The 20,221-nt window shown below is 50.9% G+C and overlaps 1 protein-coding gene across 3 annotated transcripts in view; it reads right to left on the reverse strand.

The window, feature by feature from the left end:
* Positions 1–4,161, reverse strand: part of CFAP45 (cilia and flagella associated protein 45) — a 62,023-nt gene extending 57,862 nt beyond the window's left edge. For all 3 annotated transcript variants that reach the window (XM_084614059.1, XM_084614060.1, XM_084614058.1), the window contains exons 1-2: positions 3,991–4,161; positions 3,375–3,500 (exon numbers count right to left, since the gene is read on the reverse strand). In XM_084614059.1, the coding sequence (XP_084470185.1) occupies positions 3,375–3,500; positions 3,991–3,993 (129 nt within the window). In that variant the 5' untranslated portion in view covers positions 3,994–4,161. The remainder of the gene's footprint in view (positions 1–3,374; positions 3,501–3,990) is intronic.
* Positions 4,162–20,221: the final 16,060 nt, after the last annotated feature.

Raw genomic sequence — 20,221 nt, forward strand, 5'->3', positions numbered from 1 at the left:
AGGGTCTGTGTGTCTGTCTATATGATGGTTTTCTGCCGGGGATAGACCAGGAATGGAGTCTTAGAACTTTTAGTAAGTAATCTAGCTAGGTATGTGTTAGATTATGATTTCTTTAAATGGCTGAGAAAAGAATTGTGCTGAATAGAATAACTATTTCTGTCTGTGTATCTTTTTTGTAACTTAAGGTTTTGCCTAGAGGGGTTCTCTATGTTTTTGAATCTAATTACCCTGTAAGATATCTACCATCCTGATTTTACAGGGGGGATTTCTTTATTTCTATTTACTTCTATTTTTATTAAAAGTCTTCTTGTAAGAAACTGAATGCCTTTTCATTGTTCTCAGATCCAAGGGTTTGGGTCTGTGGTCACCTATGCAAATTGGTGAGGCTTTTTATCCAACATTTCCCAGGAAAGGGGGGGTGCAAGTGTTGGGAGGATTGTTCATTGTTCTTAAGATCCAAGGGTCTGGGTCTGTAGTCACCTAGGCAAATTGGTGAGGCTTTTTACCAAACCTTGTCCAGGAAGTGGGGTGCGAGGTTTTGGGAAGTATTTTGGGGGGAAAGATGCGTCCAAACAGCTCTTCCCCAGTAACCAGTATTAGTTTGGTGGTGGTAGCGGCCAATCCAAGGACGACGGGTGGAATATTTTGTACCTTGGGGAAGTTTTGACCTAAGCTGGTAAAGATAAGCTTAGGAGGTTTTTCATGCAGGTCCCCACATCTGTACCCTAGAGTTCAGAGTGGGGGAGGAACCTTGACAGGCTGATATCAATGAGAGGGGTGTGTCCTAAGCCCCGCCTCTTTCAGGGTTAGGTGTCTAAAAGCCTTGGCTGCAGGGAAGCATGTGACCCAGAGTTGTACACCCCTCTCCTGGAGTCAAGTGGCTTAGGCACCTGAACTATTTCCTGTGAATTAGGCACCCAGCTAACTCCATATAAAATAAAGCATGGTAGTGTTATAACACTTATCACAGTGGTTAGCATACTCACCCAAGCAGTCAGAGATTCAGGTTCAGTTCCTCCCTCTGTCTGATGGGGGACAGGGAGCGGAAAAGTATTGGAACAGGGGTCTTCTACCTCTCAGGAAAGTGCCCAACCATGGGGCTATGTGATAGTCTGATTTGGAGATTTCTCAGTCTCACTTGTTGAAGCCATTCCACTTTGGATTAACTAATTAAATAATCATTAGGACAGAGAGAAACTGAATGAGAATGACTCTATAACCTAGCGGCTAGGACACCCACCAGGAAGGTGGGAAATCCAGGATCCCGACCCCTTACTCCAGTGACTCTTCAATCATTGTTGTGGATACAGACTAACACGGCTACCCCAGTCATACTTCCATCATTTATCATAAGTGGAACAGCTTCAACAAGAGAGATTGCCCGTTGCCAATTGTGCCCACATATCTATTCAGGGGACACCATCACAGGGCCTAATAACATCAGCCACACTATCAGAGGCTCGTTCACCTGCACATCCACCAATGTGATATATGCCATCATGTGCCAGCAATGCCCCTCTGCCATATACATTGGTCAAACTGGACAGTCTCTACGTAAAAGAATAAATGGACACAAATCAGATGTCAAGAATTATAACATTCATAAACCAGTCGGAGAACACTTCAATCTCTCTGGTCACGCAATCACAGACATGAAGGTCGCTATCTTAAAACAAAAAAACTTCAAATCCAGACTCCAGCGAGAAACTGCTGAATTGGAATTCATTTGCAAATTGGATACTATTAATTTAGGCTTAAATAGAGACTGGGAGTGGCTAAGTCATTATGCAAGGTAGCCTGTTTCCTCTTGTTTTTTCCTACCCCCCCCCCCAGATGTTCTGGTTTAACTTGGATTTAAACTTGAAGAGTGGTCAGTTTGGAAGAGCTATTACCAGCAGGAGAGTGAGTTTGTGTGTGTATGGGGGTGGGGGGGATGTGAGAGAACCTGGATTTGTGCAGGAAATAGCCCAACTTGATTGTCATGCACATTGTGTAAAGAGTTGTCACTTTGGGTGGGCTATCACCAGCAGGAGAGTGAATTTGTGTGGGGGGGTGGAGGGTGAGAAAACCTGGATTTGTGCTGGAAATGGCCCACCTGATGATCACTTTAGATAAGCTATTACCAGCAGGACAGTGGGGTGGGAGTAGGTATTGTTTCATATTCTCTGTGTATATATAAAGCCTGCTGCAGTTTCCACGATATGCATCTGAGGAAGTGAGCTGTAGCTCACGAAAGCTTATGCTCTAATAAATTGGTTAGTCTCTAAGGTGCCACAAGTACTCCTTTTCTTTTTGCGAATACAGACTAACACGGCTGTTACTCTGAAGAGAGATTGAGGGTGCCTCCCATCAGACAGAGAGGGGAATTAAACGTCTATCTCCCATATCCCAGATGAGCATTCTAACCACTGTGCTAAAACTTGTAAGATCATCACTACTACCTCCCCCGCCTCCTGGATTTTGAATGGCGCCTGATGTGGTGGACATTCTCTAAGCACATTTACTGGATCAGGCAAGGTAGGTGGAGGAGCAACTATCTGCTCCTGGTTTTTGGTTTGCAATGGGTATCAGGCATCGAGACGCCTAGAATGAGGCAGCAGCGTGTGTGCCCAGAGGCAGACTCATAAGCATCTAGGAAATCTTTACAGTGAAAACAGGTGTCAAGGGAGTTTAGATGTCTACAGGGCTAGACACCAGCTGAGCAGGTTTTTTGTAGATCATGGTGGTACCCAAAATTGGGGCACAAGCCCCTAAATCCCTTTGTGACTCTGGGCCTAAGAGATTAGAATACAGTTGGATTTAATTAGGAACAACTGATTCTTTCAAAGCCTGATTGCAGTGGGGCCATGAGCGTAAGCTATGGGCCACCTGTGGGCTGACTACCCCTGCCTATAGTTTCAGGGTAACAGCCGTGTTAGTCTGTATTCGCAAAAAGAAAAGGAGTACTTGTGGCACCTTAGAGACTAACCAATTTATTTGAGCATGAACTTTCGTGAGCTACCGTGAGCATCCGATGAAGTGAGCTGTAGCTCACGAAAGCTCATGCTCAAATAAATTGGTTAGTCTCTAAGGTGCCACAAGTCCTCCTTTTCTTCCTGCCTATAGTGACCGCACAAGCTATAAAAGCCCTCAAACAGTCCCTTTCCTGAGTCTCATCAATAAAGGAGCTGGAAAGGTGCTTTAGTGGAGCTCCTTTATATCCAAGGAAAGAAGGGAGTAAACGGGTATATTCGTTTTCGCTTCTTTCTAGGGTGTTTTATACTTGATGATTGTGCTTTGGAAATATTGTTTGCATTGTTCTACGGGTGTCTCAACACCAGCACAGGCCGAAAGGGTGGGACATACAAGTTGCCCATACAAGCCCCTTTCCTTACCTTGGCAATTCCAAACAGGCTCTCGTCCACCTCTGAGTTCAGGGCCTTGGTTCTGTAGCGAGTGCGGGTCCTGGACCTGTTGGATGCACTGGATGAAGCGCTCATTGAGCCAGACACGCTGGCCGGCTGGGGAGCAGGGAGAGAACCCAAGCCCTTGTTAGTCACAGCCGCTCCCAGCACGGGGCCAACACAAGCCTAGAAGCCAGAGGGTTCAACCTGGGATGCGGACGTGCCCTTGCCCTCGGGGCCGGCCTGGAACAAGGGGGTCGCCCAACATCCACGCACCGCCCAGGCCGGGCACTTCCGAGGGAGCGGCGGGGCTGGGGGCCTGGCCCGCGGGCAGGGGAGGGGAACACCCCCAGCGGGCGCAGGGAGCGGAGCGGAGCCTGCTGGCGGGGGCCTGGGCTGAAGGCTCCGCCTGGGAGAGCCCCGGGAGTGGCTGAGCTGGGGCTGCGGGGAAGCCCGCCGCCGGGAAAGAGGCAGGACGAGGCCCGGGGCGCGGCCCGTCGTTAGGGGTCAGTGGAAAGGTCCCAGCGTGCTGCGGGAGCAGCCGGCCGGGATGGCGGGACCCGCGGGGCAGGGCGGGGGGCCGGGCCGGGCCGGGCCGGGCTCTCACCATCTTCGCTGGGGCCGCCGCGGCCGCCCCTCTCCAGGCTCGGCGCCGGCCCCGCCCCCGGTGTTGACTGGTCGCCTTGGCAACCGCGGAGCCCGCGGCCTCTCCTAGGCAACCGGAGCCACGGCGTGGAACGTTGCGGGTCAGCCGGAGGTGATCCACCCAGCCCCGCCCCCTTCCCCTCCCTCTGTCCTGGCGGAAGGGAGGCCGCTTCCGCCTCAGTCGACGGGGGAGGGGGCGGGGTTGTACTTCAGAGAGAGCGGTACCATGGAGGTGTCGGAGGAGCTGACGCTAGAACGGCCCGCTTGGGGGCGCGCTGGGCAGCGGGAGCGCGCGGGGGGGGGGAGGGGTGAGTGGAGCCCAGCTTGGGCGGGGCCCCGCGCCCTTGGGAGGGCCTGGCGCTGCCCTGAGCCCCAGGTTGGCAGGGGGCTGAGAGCCATTGAACCAAACTGTAAACCCCGAATATGATGGAAACCGCTTCAAGCTGGGGCACGGCAGCATCACCAGCACCCCTAGTTCCAGCACCTCTGGCCCAGGGCCTCCCTGAGCCCTGCCTAGCGGGGCCCTGCCTCGGTACTCGCTGCAGCCTTCGGTCCCGGTGCCGTGGGCACTGGGCGTGTCCGTTGGCTCGTCTCCTTGCCTCGGGGCAGAGCAGACGGTGGCTGCCTTGGCTGTGGTCCTACACTGTTTGCGGTGCTCCGGCTGGCCCATGGGTGCTGGACCAGTCCCTCTATGTGCCTTGCTGCTGCCCCAGGCGCTTCACAGCAGGGTGACCTCCCTCCTGTTGCCTTGAGACCTTTGAATTACTCCCGCAGCTTTTCCCTGGCTCTGTCCAAGCACTTACGCATCCTCCTGGGGTGATCGCTTGTTTCTCCCGCCCAGAGAGGGCACATCAGCCTTCCTTGGGTCTAGTTATTCCAAAGATCTTTGCTTAAACTACCCTGACCAGTTAGTAACCTCAACCAAAGCACCTGGCTTTTCCTAACCAAGACTTGAACTATTTTGTTATCCTTAACTCTAGGGCACAATTCAGAAAAGCTGCTTCCTCTTTTTTCCTTAATCCGAATCCGATTTTTTTCCATTCCTCTTTTCCATTTTTCTGTAGGAGACTTTTGAATTCCTGTTCGTTCCTGGGTATTTCTACATCAGTCTTTCCATTTTTAAAGTGTTTTAGCAGCTTTGTCCACCATTTTGTTCTCTGTTATCCCAGTATGCGCTGGGATCCAAGCTAATGCTACGTGTATCCGTCTCTGTACTAATGCTGTTATTAGGAATATAATTTCTTTGATTAATCACTTCTACATACTGAGACACCTTTTTTATCACCCTAAAGCCTGAGATTAAGTCCAAAAAAATGACTACCACTACTGGATGTACAGTCCAATTTCAGTTTAGTGCTAGGATTTATTGCTAGTAGTTTGGCTCTCAAGACAGCTATATAATCAAATATTCTTTTAGATGTACTAATTCCAAATTTTTGCATAAAATATGCCATTCAGACTCCTCTTGTTTTCTTTTTAGGATCTATCTGTATATTTTTGATAAAACCCACACCAATTTTCATATATATATATATATATATATATATATATATATATATACACATGGTTCACTTCATTTTTAATACCCACTGTCTCTTTTTTACTCTTAAGTTTATAAAAATAAATCTAAATCCATATTTGGACATGTGACTTTCCATCCATTTAGTTTTTCCCTGTGTTTCTGCATCCACACTTTTAACTTGTGGCGTTCTAATACTGTAACATAGAATCATAGAAGATTAGGGTTGGACGAGACCTCAGGAGGTCAAAAAATAAGGTTGGCTGTACTGGGTCAGACCAGTTGTCCATCTAACCCTGTATCCTGTCTACTGGCAGTGGCTGATGCTAGATGCTTCGGAGGGAGTGAACAGATCAGGGCAATTATCAAGTGAACCCATCCCTTGTTGTCCTGTCCCAACTTCTGGCAGTCAGAGGTTTAGGACACCAGAGCAGAGGGTTGCATCCCTGACCATCTTGGCTAATAGCCATTGGTGGGTCTATCCTCCGTGAACTTCTCTAACATTTTTTTTAAACCCATTTTTTTAAACTTTTGGCCTTCACAACATCCCCTAGCTGGCAATGAGTTCCACAGGTTGACTGCGTTTTGTGAAGAAGTACTTCCTTATGCTTGTTTTAAACCATTTCATTTGGTGATGCCTGGTTCTTGTGTTATGTGAAGGGATAGTTCCTTATTCACTTTCTTCACACCATTCAAGTCATCTCTTTTCTAAACTGAACACTCTGTCTTTTTAAACTCCTCCTGTGGAAGCTGTTCCATACCCCTAATCATTTTTGTTGCCCTTCTCTGTATTTTTCCAGTTCTAATATATTTTTTTGGAAACGGGGCAACCAGAACTGCATGCAGTACTCAAGGTGTGAGAGTACCAAGGATTTATATAGTGGCATTATTATATTTACTGTCTTATTATTTATCCCTTTCCTAATGGTTGCTGACATTGTTAGCTTTTTTGACTTCCACTGCACACTGAGCAGGTGTTTTCAGAGAACTGTCCACAATGACTCCAAGATCTCTTTCTTGAGTGGTAACAACTAATTTAAACCCCATTATTTTGTATGTATAGTTTGGATTATGTTTTCCAATGTGCATTGCTTTGCACTTGTCAACACTGAATGTCATCTGCATGTTGTTGCCCAGTGACCCCGTTTTGTGAGATCCCATTGTAACTGTTTGCAATCAGTTTTGGACTTAACTATCTTGAATAATTTTGTATCCTCTGCAAATTTTGCCACCTCACTGTTTACCCCTCTTCTGAATCATTTATGAATATGTTGAACACCACTGGCCCCAGTACAGATCCTTGTGGGGGCCCCACTATTTAATTTTCTCCACTGTGAAAACCACCATTTATTCCTACCCTTTGTTTCCTATCTTTTTAAGCAGTCACTGATCAATGAGAGGACCTTCCCTCTTATCCCATGACTGCTTACTTTGTTTAAGAGCCTTTAGGGAGGGATCTTGTCAAGGGCTTTATAAAAGTCCAAGTACACTATATCCACTGGGTCACCCTTGTTCGCATGCTTTCTGACACTCTCAAAGAATTCTAATAGATTGGTGAGGTGTGATTTCCTGTTACAAAAGCCATATTGGCTCTTCCTCAACATACTGTGGTGATCTGTGCATCTGATAATTTTGTACTTTACTATACTTTCAGCCAATCTGCCTGGTACTGAAGTTAGGCTTACAGGCTTTTAATTGCCTGGATCTCCTCTGGAGCCTTTTCTAATACTTGGCGTTGCATTAGTTATCCTCCAATCATCTGGTACAGAGGCTGATTTAAGTGATAGGTTACATGGTAGTTCTGCAATTTCATATTTGAGTTCCTTCAGAACTCTTGGGTGAATATCATCTTGTTCTGGTGACTTATTAACTTGTAGCTTCTCTGCAACACCTTGTCTTCCTTTGAGTGCTCCTTTAGCACCTCCTACATCCTGTGGCACCACTGATTGTTTGGCAGGCTTCCTGCTTCTGATGTACTTTTTATTTATTTATTTATTTATTTATTTTTGCTGTCAGTCTTTGTTTTTTGCTAGTGTGCTATAGTTTGCCTGTCAAATTCCCCACAATCCTGATATATTTGTTTGATACTATCATTGCAATTCCCGTTAACTCTGGCCCCAAAAGTTAGGTCTGGTAGTTTCATTCCTAGTGTAGCATTTCAGTCAAACTAGCATTTCACTAGAAGCTATCCATAGTTCGCTTATAGGTGCTATAATAGAGGTGCTACATGCAATTAGCTTGAATTAAAGCTAATTTTTTAAGTTCTGATTTTGATGCTGACCCAAAACCTTGGCAGCCATAGTCAGTAACGGCTCAGATTAAGGCTCTATATACCCTCAGCAGTGTTTACTTATCTGCCCTTTGGTTAGTCCCAGGAAGATTCTTATATAGGTTAATCTTTCCTGTATATTTATCTTTAACATCAGTTATATGATCATTCCAAAGTAATTTAGTATCAAATATCACCCCCATATGAATTTAATCCTTTTAACAATATTTGTTCTCCATTTGTTCACATTCCTTTATAACTTTCCTTTCTTGTAAAGATCAGTCCTTTGCTTTTAGCAATGGAGAACTTAAAACCCCAGGCATTTCCCCACTCAGAGGTCTGTTGTAACACTTTCTCTTTTCTGCCATGCCAACAGTCCTGTTTCTAACCCACAGAGCACAATCATCTGTAAACAGAATGACACCTCCCCCAGTACTTATTCATTTTGGGAGATCATTTATTATAATAAATATCGGGTGGATAATACTTCCCTGTGGTGTACCATTTTTCAATATTGTGTACATTAGATATAACTTTCCCAACTCTGACCTGCATGGTCCTTTTACTCAAAGTGTCTAATCCACCCAGACCTGAAGAAGAGCTTTGTGTAGCTCAAAAGCTTGCCTCTTTCACCAACAGAAGTTGTTCCAATAAATGATATTACCTCACCCACCTTGTCTCTCTAATCTACCCATACATTCTTCCCTGTATCTCTAGGCCACCTATTTTGTACAACAGCATGTCACACGCCTTTTCAATATCTAGAAAGACCACTCTCGTAAAACCTTTCTCCCTCATACTTAATTAAACACTGGGATCAATGGTACATCTTCCTCTCCTGCAACCACGCTGCACCTTGTCTATTATGCCATTGTTTTCCAAATAGGCAACTGATCTTTCATTCACCATTCTTTCTCTGTAATTTTACCCAGACAGGATGTGCGGGTAATTGGTCTATAGGCATCCACTTTCATGGCTACTTTGCCTGGTTTTCACATTGGAATTACTGCTGCGTGTTTCCACCCTACCGGTATCGCTCCTTTTTTCCATATGGCGTTATAGAATTCCAAGATAACTCTCAAACTGCTTTTAGGGAGAGATATAAACATTGTTGCATATATTATCTTTAACTGGGGATGTAGTCTTGTGACTATCAGTAGCTTTCTCAAGTTCCTGCATACAAAACCATTGATTCAGTATAATACTTTGTGTTTACTACCCAAAGGGTTTCTTCTCCAGCCCTGGCAGGAAACGGCCTCTGAGCAGCTTTGGTTACCAAGATGCCTGGCTGCTCCCTGAGAGCTCCATAGGCTGCATGGAACGCTGCCTCCTGCAGGACAGATTTGAAAATGTGTGTACATTTTGAGAAGAGAGGCTAGAATGGGTGGCTCCTACAGGAGATTCCCCTTCACCTCAGTGGTTGAGAAGAGGGTTGTGGCTTCTCTCCCACACCAACCATTCCCTGTATAGAGAGCTACAGCAAGCATTGAAGGGTGGCAAACGCAGGTTAATGGGAGAGCAGCAATACTAGGTTAACAAGGGTGCCGTGGTGCTGGGCCCGCCCTCAGGAAGGGGCCTGTAATCCCTCCCCGACTACTGGCAGCTCTCCCTGGGGCTGGGAGGTAAGAAGGGAAGGTTGGGTCACATATGTGGTGAGGGCAGCAGGGGAGAGGCTGCGGGGGGGGGAGCCAGGGGATGTTTGTCTGTCACTCAGCTGAAGATGGAGCACGTCAGTGCCTCACACCGACTGAAGGGCTCAGGGGAGCACAGCAGCTCTGCCACACCTGGCCTGGGGAGGCAGCAAGCGGTAGGTGGTGCGGTTTGTCTGGCCCTCTCTCCTCCTGGTGGCTCAGCAGGCCCAAGTCAGGGTTTTCTGGCTGCCGTGCAGATGGCTGGGCTCCCCTGTGTGCCGATCGCATGGCCCTCGCCCAGCCTGGGGCAGCGCTGGCAGAAGGGTGCTGAGCACTTGGGAGTGCATCCACCCTGGCCCTGCCATTATATGAATGCAGAGGCCAAACCAGGTGGTGCGGGAGCACAGGGGTCCCAGACCATGCTGGTCAGGGGGTGGTGCCTGACGCATAGAAATATAGTGCGTGCTCAGCATCCACCAGCTACCTGCCAATCAGCTGTTTGACGGACCCCACCCTCCTGCCATGGAGCATCCCTGGGAAAAGCTGAAAGTCTCCACCTGTGGCCTGGTGGATGCACACTCCAACTTGTGAGTGTTCGTTGCACGAGGTAACCCCGTGGGGAGGGATGTGGATCAGGTCTGGTCTGATCTGGAGGGTTGGCACGGTCTTGGGGGCATAGTTGGTCCTGATCCTAGTCTCTCTGCCTGACTAGCAAGACCAGTATGAATAATGATGCTGTAAATAAAATGTGTTAAAGTTTTTCATACATTTTATTTTTAAAATGTTTTAAAGAGTTGTAAATCTACCCCAATTTCATACAAAAATGTGATTCAAGCCCTGGTGGTTCAGATGAGAAATGTGAAGGTTCCCTTTTAGTGAGATCAGCACATAGCTGGTGTTTTTGCTGCTTTGGCTTTTGTTACCCACTGTCTTTTATTTTGTATTTTTTTCTTTTATAATGGATTTGATGTACACTTGTGTGTGTACCTTTTGCTCTAGGAGTGGGGTTCTCAAACTTCATTGCACTGCGACCCCCTTCTGACAACAAAAATTACTGCAGGACCCCGGGAAGGGGGAGTGAAGCCTGAGCACCATCACCCTGGATAGCAGGGCTGAAGCCCGAGCCCCACCGCCTTGTGGGGTAGGGGCAAAGCTTGAGGGTGTCAGCCCTGGGCAGGGGACTCTAACCTGAGCCCCAGCGCCCAGGGCTGAATCCTTCTGGTTTCAGCTTCCACCCTGGGCGTTGAGGCTTCGACTCTGGCTTCAGCCGTGGGCCCCAGCAAGTCTAACGCCGGCCCTGGCAACCCCATTAAAACGGGGTTACGACCCACAGTTTGAGAACCGCTGCTCTAGGGCTACCGTGGCTGGAGCCCTAGTGGCAGCCACCTCCATCTGTAACTTAAACTCGTAAATAAAGCCTGTGTTGCTGTGTGAAGACAATGCCTACATCGCTCTGCTGTCTCACACAATCGTTCCCCGGGGGGCTCACAAAGAGTTGATCTGGCCCCTGGAGAGCAGGCACTCCAAGCATGCTTAATCCCCAAATCCTTGCACCTACACCTGGGGGCTTTTAGCCCAAGTGCCTCAGCTGATCTTACCCATGCAGGTGGTATCACAGTTGGGTCTCGCTGGCATATTGGGGGAGAGGGAGATGGGTATGAGGGAGCCAGCACCTGGACCCTAACGGGCTTCAGGAATCCAAACAAATATCTAGAAAGGAGGGGGTGGCAGAGTAGGCTTTGGGTCCTGGAGGGTTGATGTGCCTAGGAGAGAAGATGGGCTTGTGATTAAGTTCCTTGTCTAGGTTCAAATCACACACACCCCACACCTCCCCGTCAAGGAGAAGAATATGGGGCACTAAAGCTGCACGCTCTCTGTCCTGCCAGGCCTGCAGAGATGTCAGCACTACCTGTGCTAGGTTACAGAGAGCTTAGCAGCACCCCCACTCAGACCCACCTTGTGGAGAGCTCCCCACAATTTCCATACTTATGGCATACATCAGCAGCAGGAAGCCTGCCTTTTCTCTCAGGGGCAGGGAAGTGGAAGGTTGGACATATGACCAGGGAAGAGTATAAAAATATTGCTCGGGCATGTAGGAATGATATCAGGAGGGCCAAATCGCACCTGGAGCTGCAGCTAGCAAGAGATGTCAAGAGTAACAAGAAGGGTTTCTTCAGGTATGTTGGCAACAAGAAGAAAGCCAAGGAAAGTGTGGGCCCCTTACTGAATGAGGGAGGCAACCTAGTGACAGAGGATGTGGAAAAAGCTAATGTACTCAATGCTTTTTTTGCCTCTGTCTTCACTAACAAGGTCAGCTCCCAGACTGCTGCGCTGGGCATCACAAAATGGGGAAGAGATGGCCAGCCCTCTGTGGAGATAGAGGTGGTTAGGGACTATTTAGAAAAGCTGGACGTGCACAAGTCCATGGGGCCGGACGAGTTGCATCCGAGAGTGCTGAAGGAATTGGCGGCTGTGATTGCAGAGCCATTGGCCATTATCTTTGAAAACTCGTGGCGAACGGGGGAAGTCCCAGATGACTGGAAAAAGGCTAATGTGCCAATCTTTAAAAAAGGGAAGAAGGAGGATCCTGGGAACTACAGGCCAGTCAGCCTCACCTCAGTCCCTGGAAAAATCATGGAGCAGGTCCTCAAAGAATCAATCCTGAAGCACTTGCATGAGAGGAAAGTGATCAGGAACAGCCAGCATGGATTCACCAAGGGAAGGTCATGCCTGACTAATCTAATCGCCTTTTATGATGAGATTACTGGTTCTGTGGATGAAGGGAAAGCAGTGGATGTATTGTTTCTTGACTTTAGCAAAGCTTTTGACACGGTCTCCCACAGTATTCTTGTCAGCAAGTTAAGGAAGTATGGGCTGGATGAATGCACTATAAGGTGGGTAGAAAGCTGGCTAGATTGTCGGGCTCAACGGGTAGTGATCAATGGCTCCATGTCTAGTTGGCAGCCGGTGTCAAGTGGAGTGCCCCAAGGGTCGGTCCTGGGGCCGGTTTTGTTCAATATCTTCATAAATGATCTGGAGGATGGTGTAGATTGCACTCTCAGCAAATTTGCGGATGATACTAAACTGGGAGGAGTGGTAGATACGCTGGAGGGGAGGGATAGGATACAGAAGGACCTAGACAAATTGGAGGATTGGGCCACAAGAAATCTGATGAGGTTCAATAAGGATAAGTGCAGGGTCCTGCACTTAGGACGGAAGAATCCAATGCACAGCTACAGACTAGGGGCCGAATGGCTAGGCAGCAGTTCTGCGGAAAAGGACCTAGGGGTGACAGTGGATGAGAAGCTGGATATGAGTCGACAGTGTGCCCTTGTTGCCAAGAAGGCCAATGGCATTTTGGGATGTATAAGTAGGGGCATAGCGAGCAGATCGAGGGACGTGATCATTCCCCTCTATTCGACATTGGTGAGGCCTCATCTGGAGTACTGTGTCCAGTTTTGGGCCCCACACTACAAGAAGGATGTGGATAAATTGGAGAGAGTCCAGCGAAGGGCAACAAAAATGATTAGGGGTCTGGAACACATGAGTTATGAGGAGAGGCTGAGGGAGCTGGGATTGTTTAGCCTGCAGAAGAGAAGAATGAGGGGGGATTTGATAGCTGCTTTCAACTACCTGAAAGGGGGTTCCAAAGAGGATGGCTCTAGACTGTTCTCAATGGTAGCAGATGACAGAACGAGGAGTAATGGTCTCAAGTTGCAGTGGGGGAGGTTTAGATTGGATATTAGGAAAAACTTTTTCACTAGTTGGGTTGGTGAAACACTGGAATGCGTTACCTAGGGAGGTGGTAGAATCTCCTTCCTTAGAGGTTTTTAAGGTCAGGCTTGACAAAGCCCTGGCTGGGATGATTTAACTGGGAATTGGTCCTGCTTCGAGCAGGGGGTTGGACTAGATGACCTTCTGGGGTCCCTTCCAACCCTGATATTCTATGATTCTAAGTGGCCAGAGGTAAGAGAGGAAGGAACCTAGATCATGTGTTCCCAGTGTGAACAGGGCCTGACTGGAACAGACTTCACTCTCCTTGCATGAAACAGCTGTGCTGGGGCCTTGCTGCTGCTAACTTCTGTTCTGATTGCAACATCCCAGCCCCCTAACTGAGCTGTTCTGGTCTGTGACAGGGTCTGGCTGATAGAGCAGGGCTGCCGCTATCATGAAGGGGTATCCAGCTGCTGGGCTGGAAATCCACATTCTCCAGCACGCAGCCCAAGCTCCACTCCTAGCTCAGCTGCTTAATTAACAAGAAGAAGGTTCTGGGGTGACTTGGTTACAGTCTGTAAGAACCTACATGGGGACAAATATTTGATACTGGGCTTCAGTCTAGCCAAGAAAGGTCTAACACAACCCAATGACTGGAAATTGAAGCTAGACAAATTCAGACTGGAACTAAGATGTGCATTTTTAACTGAGACTAATTAACCACTGGAACAACTTACCAAGGGTCATGGTGGATTCTCCATCACTGACAAACTTTTCAATCACGGTTGGATGTTCTTCTAAAAGCTCTGCTCTGGGAATTATTCTGGGGAACTTCTGTGGCCTGTGGTATCCAGGAGGCCACAATGGTCCCTTCTGGCCTTAGGATCTATGAAAAGTGCAGAGGCTAGGGCAGGGGTGGGCAAACTACAGCCCCCCAGCCTTTTTAATTCGGCCCTCAAGCTCCCGCTGGGGAGCAGGGTTTGGGGCTTGCCCCGCTCTAGCCGGGGAGCAGGGTCAAGGGCTGCTCCACACTGCTCCCAGAAGCAGTAGCATGGCCCCCCTCCGACTCATGTGCGTAGGGGCAGCCAGGGGCCTCCGCTCTGCACACTGACCCCACCCCAAGTGCCGCCCTTGCAGCTCCCATTGTCCAGGAACCGTGGCCAATGGGAGCTCCAGGTACAATGCCTCTGGACGGGGTAGCGCATCGAGCTGCCTGGCCGCGCCTCCACATAGGAGCCGGAGAAGGGATATGCCGCTGCTTCCGGGAGCTGCTTGAGGTAAGCACCGCCCAGAGCCTGCACCCTGAGCCTCCCTCCATGCCTCAACCTCCTGCCCTCCAACCCCCTCGCTCCCAGCCCGGAGCACCCTCCTGCACCCCAAACTCTTCATCCCCAGAGCCCGCACCCTCAGCTGGAGCCCTTACCGCCCCCCACATCCTATCCCCCAGCCTGGAGCCCCCTCCTGCACCCTGAACTCCTCATTTCTGGCCCCACCCCGGAGACCGCACCCCCAGCCAGAGCCCTCATCTCCTCCCACACTCCAACCCCAATTTTGTGAGTGTTCATGGCCCGCCATACAATTTATATTCCCAGGTGTGGCTCTCAGGCCAAAAAATTTGCCCACCTGTGGGCTAGGGAATTCAGTTCCTGGGTGATGCCTCATAAATGCCCATAGTAGAGATTACCTGGCTCCTGGGGGAATGGGGTGCAAAGCTCTGGGTTTGGGCAGAGCCATGGCATTTGGTTCTGGAGAGTCTTATGAAGTTCACACCCTAGAAGCAGGTTGAAAACAACATGGAGTTTTTGTTCGAAGGGGAAGTGGAGGATCTTCCCAAACAGTTGGATCATATGGTCCTGACTGACCCAGACAGACAGCTGCCTGGTCTCTCTTTAACTCTTTGGGTCTTGCATGGCGTTAGCTGATGTCTGCCTCCTTGAATGTATCACAGGCATGAGGGGTAGGTACATAGCAATGGGTGACTTGGGGCCTATGCCAAAGACCCTGGCTTCTGTGCTCTGGCTCCGGGCTCCAGAGCCCCTGTGCTGATGGCCAGCTCTCAGGAGGGAACAGGTGCACTGTTAACCCTTCAAATGCTGGGAATAAACAGGCTGAGCTCTCCCCAAAAGAGGCTGACTCCATCCCATCTCCTTCACCTTCTTGCAAAGTGCCCCAACATGAGACTCCCCTCCCCTGTCAGCAAGTTTGTCCAGCAGCAGGGCAGTCAGGCATGTTCACCCCAGAGTAAGGGGGTATTTCTTGTGTCCCCTGGTCTGTAAGACCATGGAGGGGCACCCTGACCCCATGAAGCTGCCATTCCATAGCATCTCAGCCACTTTTCCGCTGAGCTGGCTCCCTCCTGTGAACGTGCCAAAGAGATGGGTGGCCTAATGAGGCCAGTCAGGTCAGTGACTGGGGCCAGCACAAGATGCTGCTAAAGAAGCCAAAGAAATGTCAGCCCAAGCCAGGAAAATTCCCTGCCAATCCTTGTCCTGGTTCAGCAGGGTCTGTGACTTCCCCCACCCCCATTGTAGCTAAATGCCCGAATGTCTAAAACCAGCAAGAGCAGCACCCCTCAAATGGCACCTCAGCAGCAGCCCCCCCGAAGCACTGGCTGTGCAGAGCTAGCCAGTGCAGTGGTGCTGTGCTGAGGGGGAATGGTTACACTGCAATAAAACAATCTGCAGCACCAAGTCTCTCAGCCCTGGGCTGCAGGGCTAAAAATAGCAGTGTAACTATTGGGTGGACTCCTGGGCTCTGAGACCCTCCCACACTGTGAGTCCCAGAGACCCCAGGCCAAACATCTTCACTGCAATTTTATAGCCCCGCAGGCCTGAGTCAGCTGACCTGGGCCAGCTGAAGCCTTGCAGTGGGCCTTTTATTGCAATGTGGAGGGAGCCAGGGGGACTGCAAGGTAATGCCAGACCCAGCACAGCTGAGAACAGGGGCTCATCACACTGCCCCTTGCCAAGAGGCAGAGCTGGTTCTTGAGACTACTCAGGGGATGAGGAAACCTGACAGCCCTATGGAGGTGGGAATATCAGCCCCTCTTCCCTCCTGGGGCCGGAGGCCCAGCCCCTTCCCAGGTCCTCGAGAGAAGGCTGGGTCACAGTGTGTACGCACATGAGCACACGCATGCAAGCTGGAGCTGGGCCCTTTTATATCCTCCCTCCCCTGCCTGCACTGGGAATGTCTCATTCACTCCATTACACTCCAGTGCCTCTGATCTGAGGGCCTGCCCCGGACACAGCCCTTGACAATGATTTTCCACTACGTGAATGAAAGGAAATGACTCACTGGGATATTGTGTCACCTCCTTGCCGCTGCTCCCAGCCTCACACCCAGCCCAACTGTTGGTTCACTGCTGACTGGCGGCTCTTTAGACAGGATTAGGAGCCGGCCTCTGTGTCTGGCCAGTGCACATAGGTGAGCTGATGTGCACCAATGACAGTAGAGCAAACAGACACACCCTGACACCCACCACATGTGCACACACACTGAGTGCAAACACCCTGCCCTGTCCTCACGCTGCCCCCCCCCAGCCCAGCTTTCTTCCTATCAGCTGGTTCTGGAGTTGTGCAGGGGTCTCCATTCAGCCAGGGAAGCCTGTAAGGAGGGGTTGGCTCTGTGCCTGTCCTGCTGCAGTGACCCTGCAGGTTTCTGTTCCCTTCCCCTCATCCCAGCTGAGTCTCTCCTCCCTGCTCTCTGCCCCCTCCCCAGGGCTGGAGCAAGGGCCTGTCAGTCTCAGGCCAGGCCTGCACCCAGTTCTGCCGGGACGGCATGATGGTTGGTGGGATGTGAGTGTTACTGAGTGAAATTGGCACAGCCCCCCCTGTGGACTTAGTTAGACTAGGCTAAAGGGGCCTTCTACCAGCCAAGCGTATGTTGCAGAGGAACAGCACCAACATATGGCCCTTCACCCCAGGTCTGCGGTGTCCACACCAGAGGCCGGCCCGGTCCAGTGGTGCTGGGTTCAAAGTTCTAGCGTTAAAGCAGTACAAACCCTGCCTCACCCCTTGCCAGCTGCAGCATGGAGCCATGCCTGAGCCTGTCGTCATCCCCCAGCTCCCACTCACACATGCAGCAGGTACAGTCTGCCAGCCCAGATGCTGCAGCACAAGCCCCATGTTGGCACATGCATCCCTGGAGCCAAGACTCAAAGCGAGGGGAGGAGCTGCCCCACCCCCAGGCCTGGCTCTCTACTCCCCTGCATGCCACAAGGGGGTTGGGGCTGACCCCCTCTCCTCATCCAGGGACACCCCCCTGCTCCCATTGAGCCATCCACCCACCCTGTGTGCAGGCATTCACACCCATGCAAAGCGCTGCCAGGTCAGCAAGGTGGTGCTTTGCACGCCTTTGGCATTGATATAAATGATAACAGGCGTAGGGCATCAGGCCAGCATGGTAACATCCTGCCTGACCTACAGCTCAGCAACAGGCCTGCCTGGTGCAGGTGATGCTGGTTGCCTGGCTACAGCAGCTGTGGCCAGAGTGGGTTTAACCTGCATCAAATCCCCACTCTAGCCCAGCTAAGTCATGGTTTAACAGTCCTGACTCAAAGCAGGCCTTCTCCATGGCTGGCCTCTTCCTCAGCACCATGCCCTGGGGCCAGGCTACACCAGTCCTAGGGGTGGCCTTGCCCTGGCACCCACAGAGAGCATTCCATCAGGGGTTCTTGCTCAGGAAAATTTTGGCTGGTGGCTGCAGGGATCCTGACCCAGGCTGGTCAGTTAAGGCAACACGGCAGCAGCAGAGAGTAAATATTTGCGCTGGGAGGTGGCTGCATGTTCAGCCTGAGCCTGTGGTTTGAGAGGGCTGCAAATGCCTTGATATCAGACTCTGCAATTAGCTAGCACAAACTGTGCCAGCAGGAGGGGGCAGTGACTGCAGGATCAGCCTGGCTGCAAGGGCAGATGCTGGGAGGGTGTACTTGCCCCTCTGGCTGTGCTTTCTCCAGATCCAGGATACTGGAAAACACAGGGTGTGGTGCCTTGACTTGGAATGCCCTCCAGGTGGGCCCACTGCAACTCCTCAGGGGGGTGGGGGTGCCTGCACCCCAGGGTGTTGAAGGCATATTCACTGCTACTTGTAAAGGCCCCAGAATGTGCCCAGGGTGTCTAAGCACAGGCCATGGGAGTTGGCTGTGTTCACTGTGCCTAGCTGAGGGATCAGGGATGTTCCAGCTGGAACTCCTGGACTGGCTGTGGCTGGGTGTGAGCATGGCCAGGGCCAGGTGCTGCATAGTGTTACTTCGCAACACACATGCAGACAGATTGCACCAAGGCAAATGCTCTTCTGGGAGCGTTGCAACTTACCAAGCCCCTTTGCTTCCTAGAATTCAGACTGCTGCACCCAACCTGTAGAAGATAGAGAACCCAGGCTCCCAGCTTGGGCTAGGGTCCCCCTACTACCCACTCCTTTCCATCAGAGGGTGGAAGGCAGCAAGGCACAACTCACCCCCCCCTTGCTCCAATTTGACTCTTTAGACTGACTCTGCTCCTGAGCCCCAGAGCCTGCAAGCAGGACCAGGCAACCCCACCACCCCAGTCTTAAAGTGATAGCTTGCAATTCCCACAGCGCTCAATACACCACACCATGGTTGAGAAGGGGCCCAGGGCCTGCCTGTCTTTTGGGAGGCCAGAGTGGGTAGGTGGCTGGCTCCACGGGCTGTAGCTGAGTAGGGCCAAGGAGCTGTCTGCCTGCTGGGAATAGGGTTAAGAGCCTGTGTGCATCTGATGAAGTGAGCTATAGCTCACAAAAGCTTATGCTCAAATAAATTTATTAGTCTCTAAGGTGCCACAAGTCCTCCTTTTCTTTATGTGGGCTCAGTTTGTTCTCACCAAGTTTTAGGAACTCAGGGCTCCCAGACAGGTGACTGGAGAGAGGCAGGCCTGCTGGTGCTGCTGCAGCACTCGGCTCCAGGTAGTACATGCACTGATCAAAGCAGGCTCTTGGCAGTGAGCTGGGCCCGAGCCCTGGCTACAATGCAAACCTTGTTCCTACCAGAGCTGGGATGTGGGCAGCAGCTCTGCTAATATCAACCTTCTGTTCCCCAACAATGGCTGGGGCTGCCCTTCTGAGCAGAGCCCTGCCCTGACCATGCTGGGCCAGGCCCTTGTCAGGGTCACTATTGCCTCTATTGTATGGAGTGACAGACAGAGATAAGACGTGCAGAGCTGGGAGGTGCCACATCTCCTGCTGCCCAGGCTAGTACATTTAGTGAACCAGATTCCACTCTGCTGCAGCTCCCAAGCTGCTGCTTTCAGCAGTGCAGAGCGTGCTGGACCCAGCTCCAAAGCAGAGCCAGAGCAAGCCACTTTGCTTCTGAGAATTCAGACCACTGCACCCAACCTGTAGAAGATGCAGAGAACCCAGGCTGCCAGCTTGTGCCAGGGTTACTAGCCTCTGCTCTGAGCAGCCCATCCTGACTGCAACAGCATTAGCTCTCTGCAGCTTCTCTCAGAGCTGGGCACCCCCAAATACCAGGGAGCAGAGTGACCCAAGGGCAGAAGAACCTGCCATGCACTGCCGGGGCCTGAGGTGATTAGCTCTCTGCAGCTTCTCTCAGAGCTGGGCACCCCCAAATACCAGGGAGCAGAGTGACCCAAGGGCAGAAGAACCTGCCATGCACTGCCGGGGCCTGAGGTGACTGGCTCCTCCTAAGCCAACGGCCCACTGTAACGAGCAATGAGTCCCAGCAACAGCAGATGTGCCTGTTTACATGGGCCACCCAGCACCCCTGGGTCAAAGCAGCCTAGAGGGGAGAAGCAAAAACAGCTCCAGGGACTACCCCCTCCAGTACTTTGGGAGCAGAGCTGGTGCCCCACCACAGCTAGTTTCCACACCTGGTGCTGAGCAACCCACCCAGATGAACAGCCCATGAGAGGTCAGGACTCCACCCAGACACCCATTCTACAACCAAGAGCATCCTGCCACTTCAGGGAGCCTACAGTCACCAAGGGACTCAGCAGGCTGAGGTGAGGGTGACTCCTGGCAGGTGCTGCCCCATTATCCAGGGGCCCAATAGGGGCTTCCAAAACCAGGGGCCCTGGTTTTGGAATAC

The sequence above is a fragment of the Lepidochelys olivacea genome, assembly GCF_965140295.1.
Source record: "Lepidochelys olivacea isolate rLepOli2 genome assembly, chromosome: 24".
Lineage (NCBI taxonomy): Eukaryota > Metazoa > Chordata > Testudines > Cheloniidae > Lepidochelys > Lepidochelys olivacea.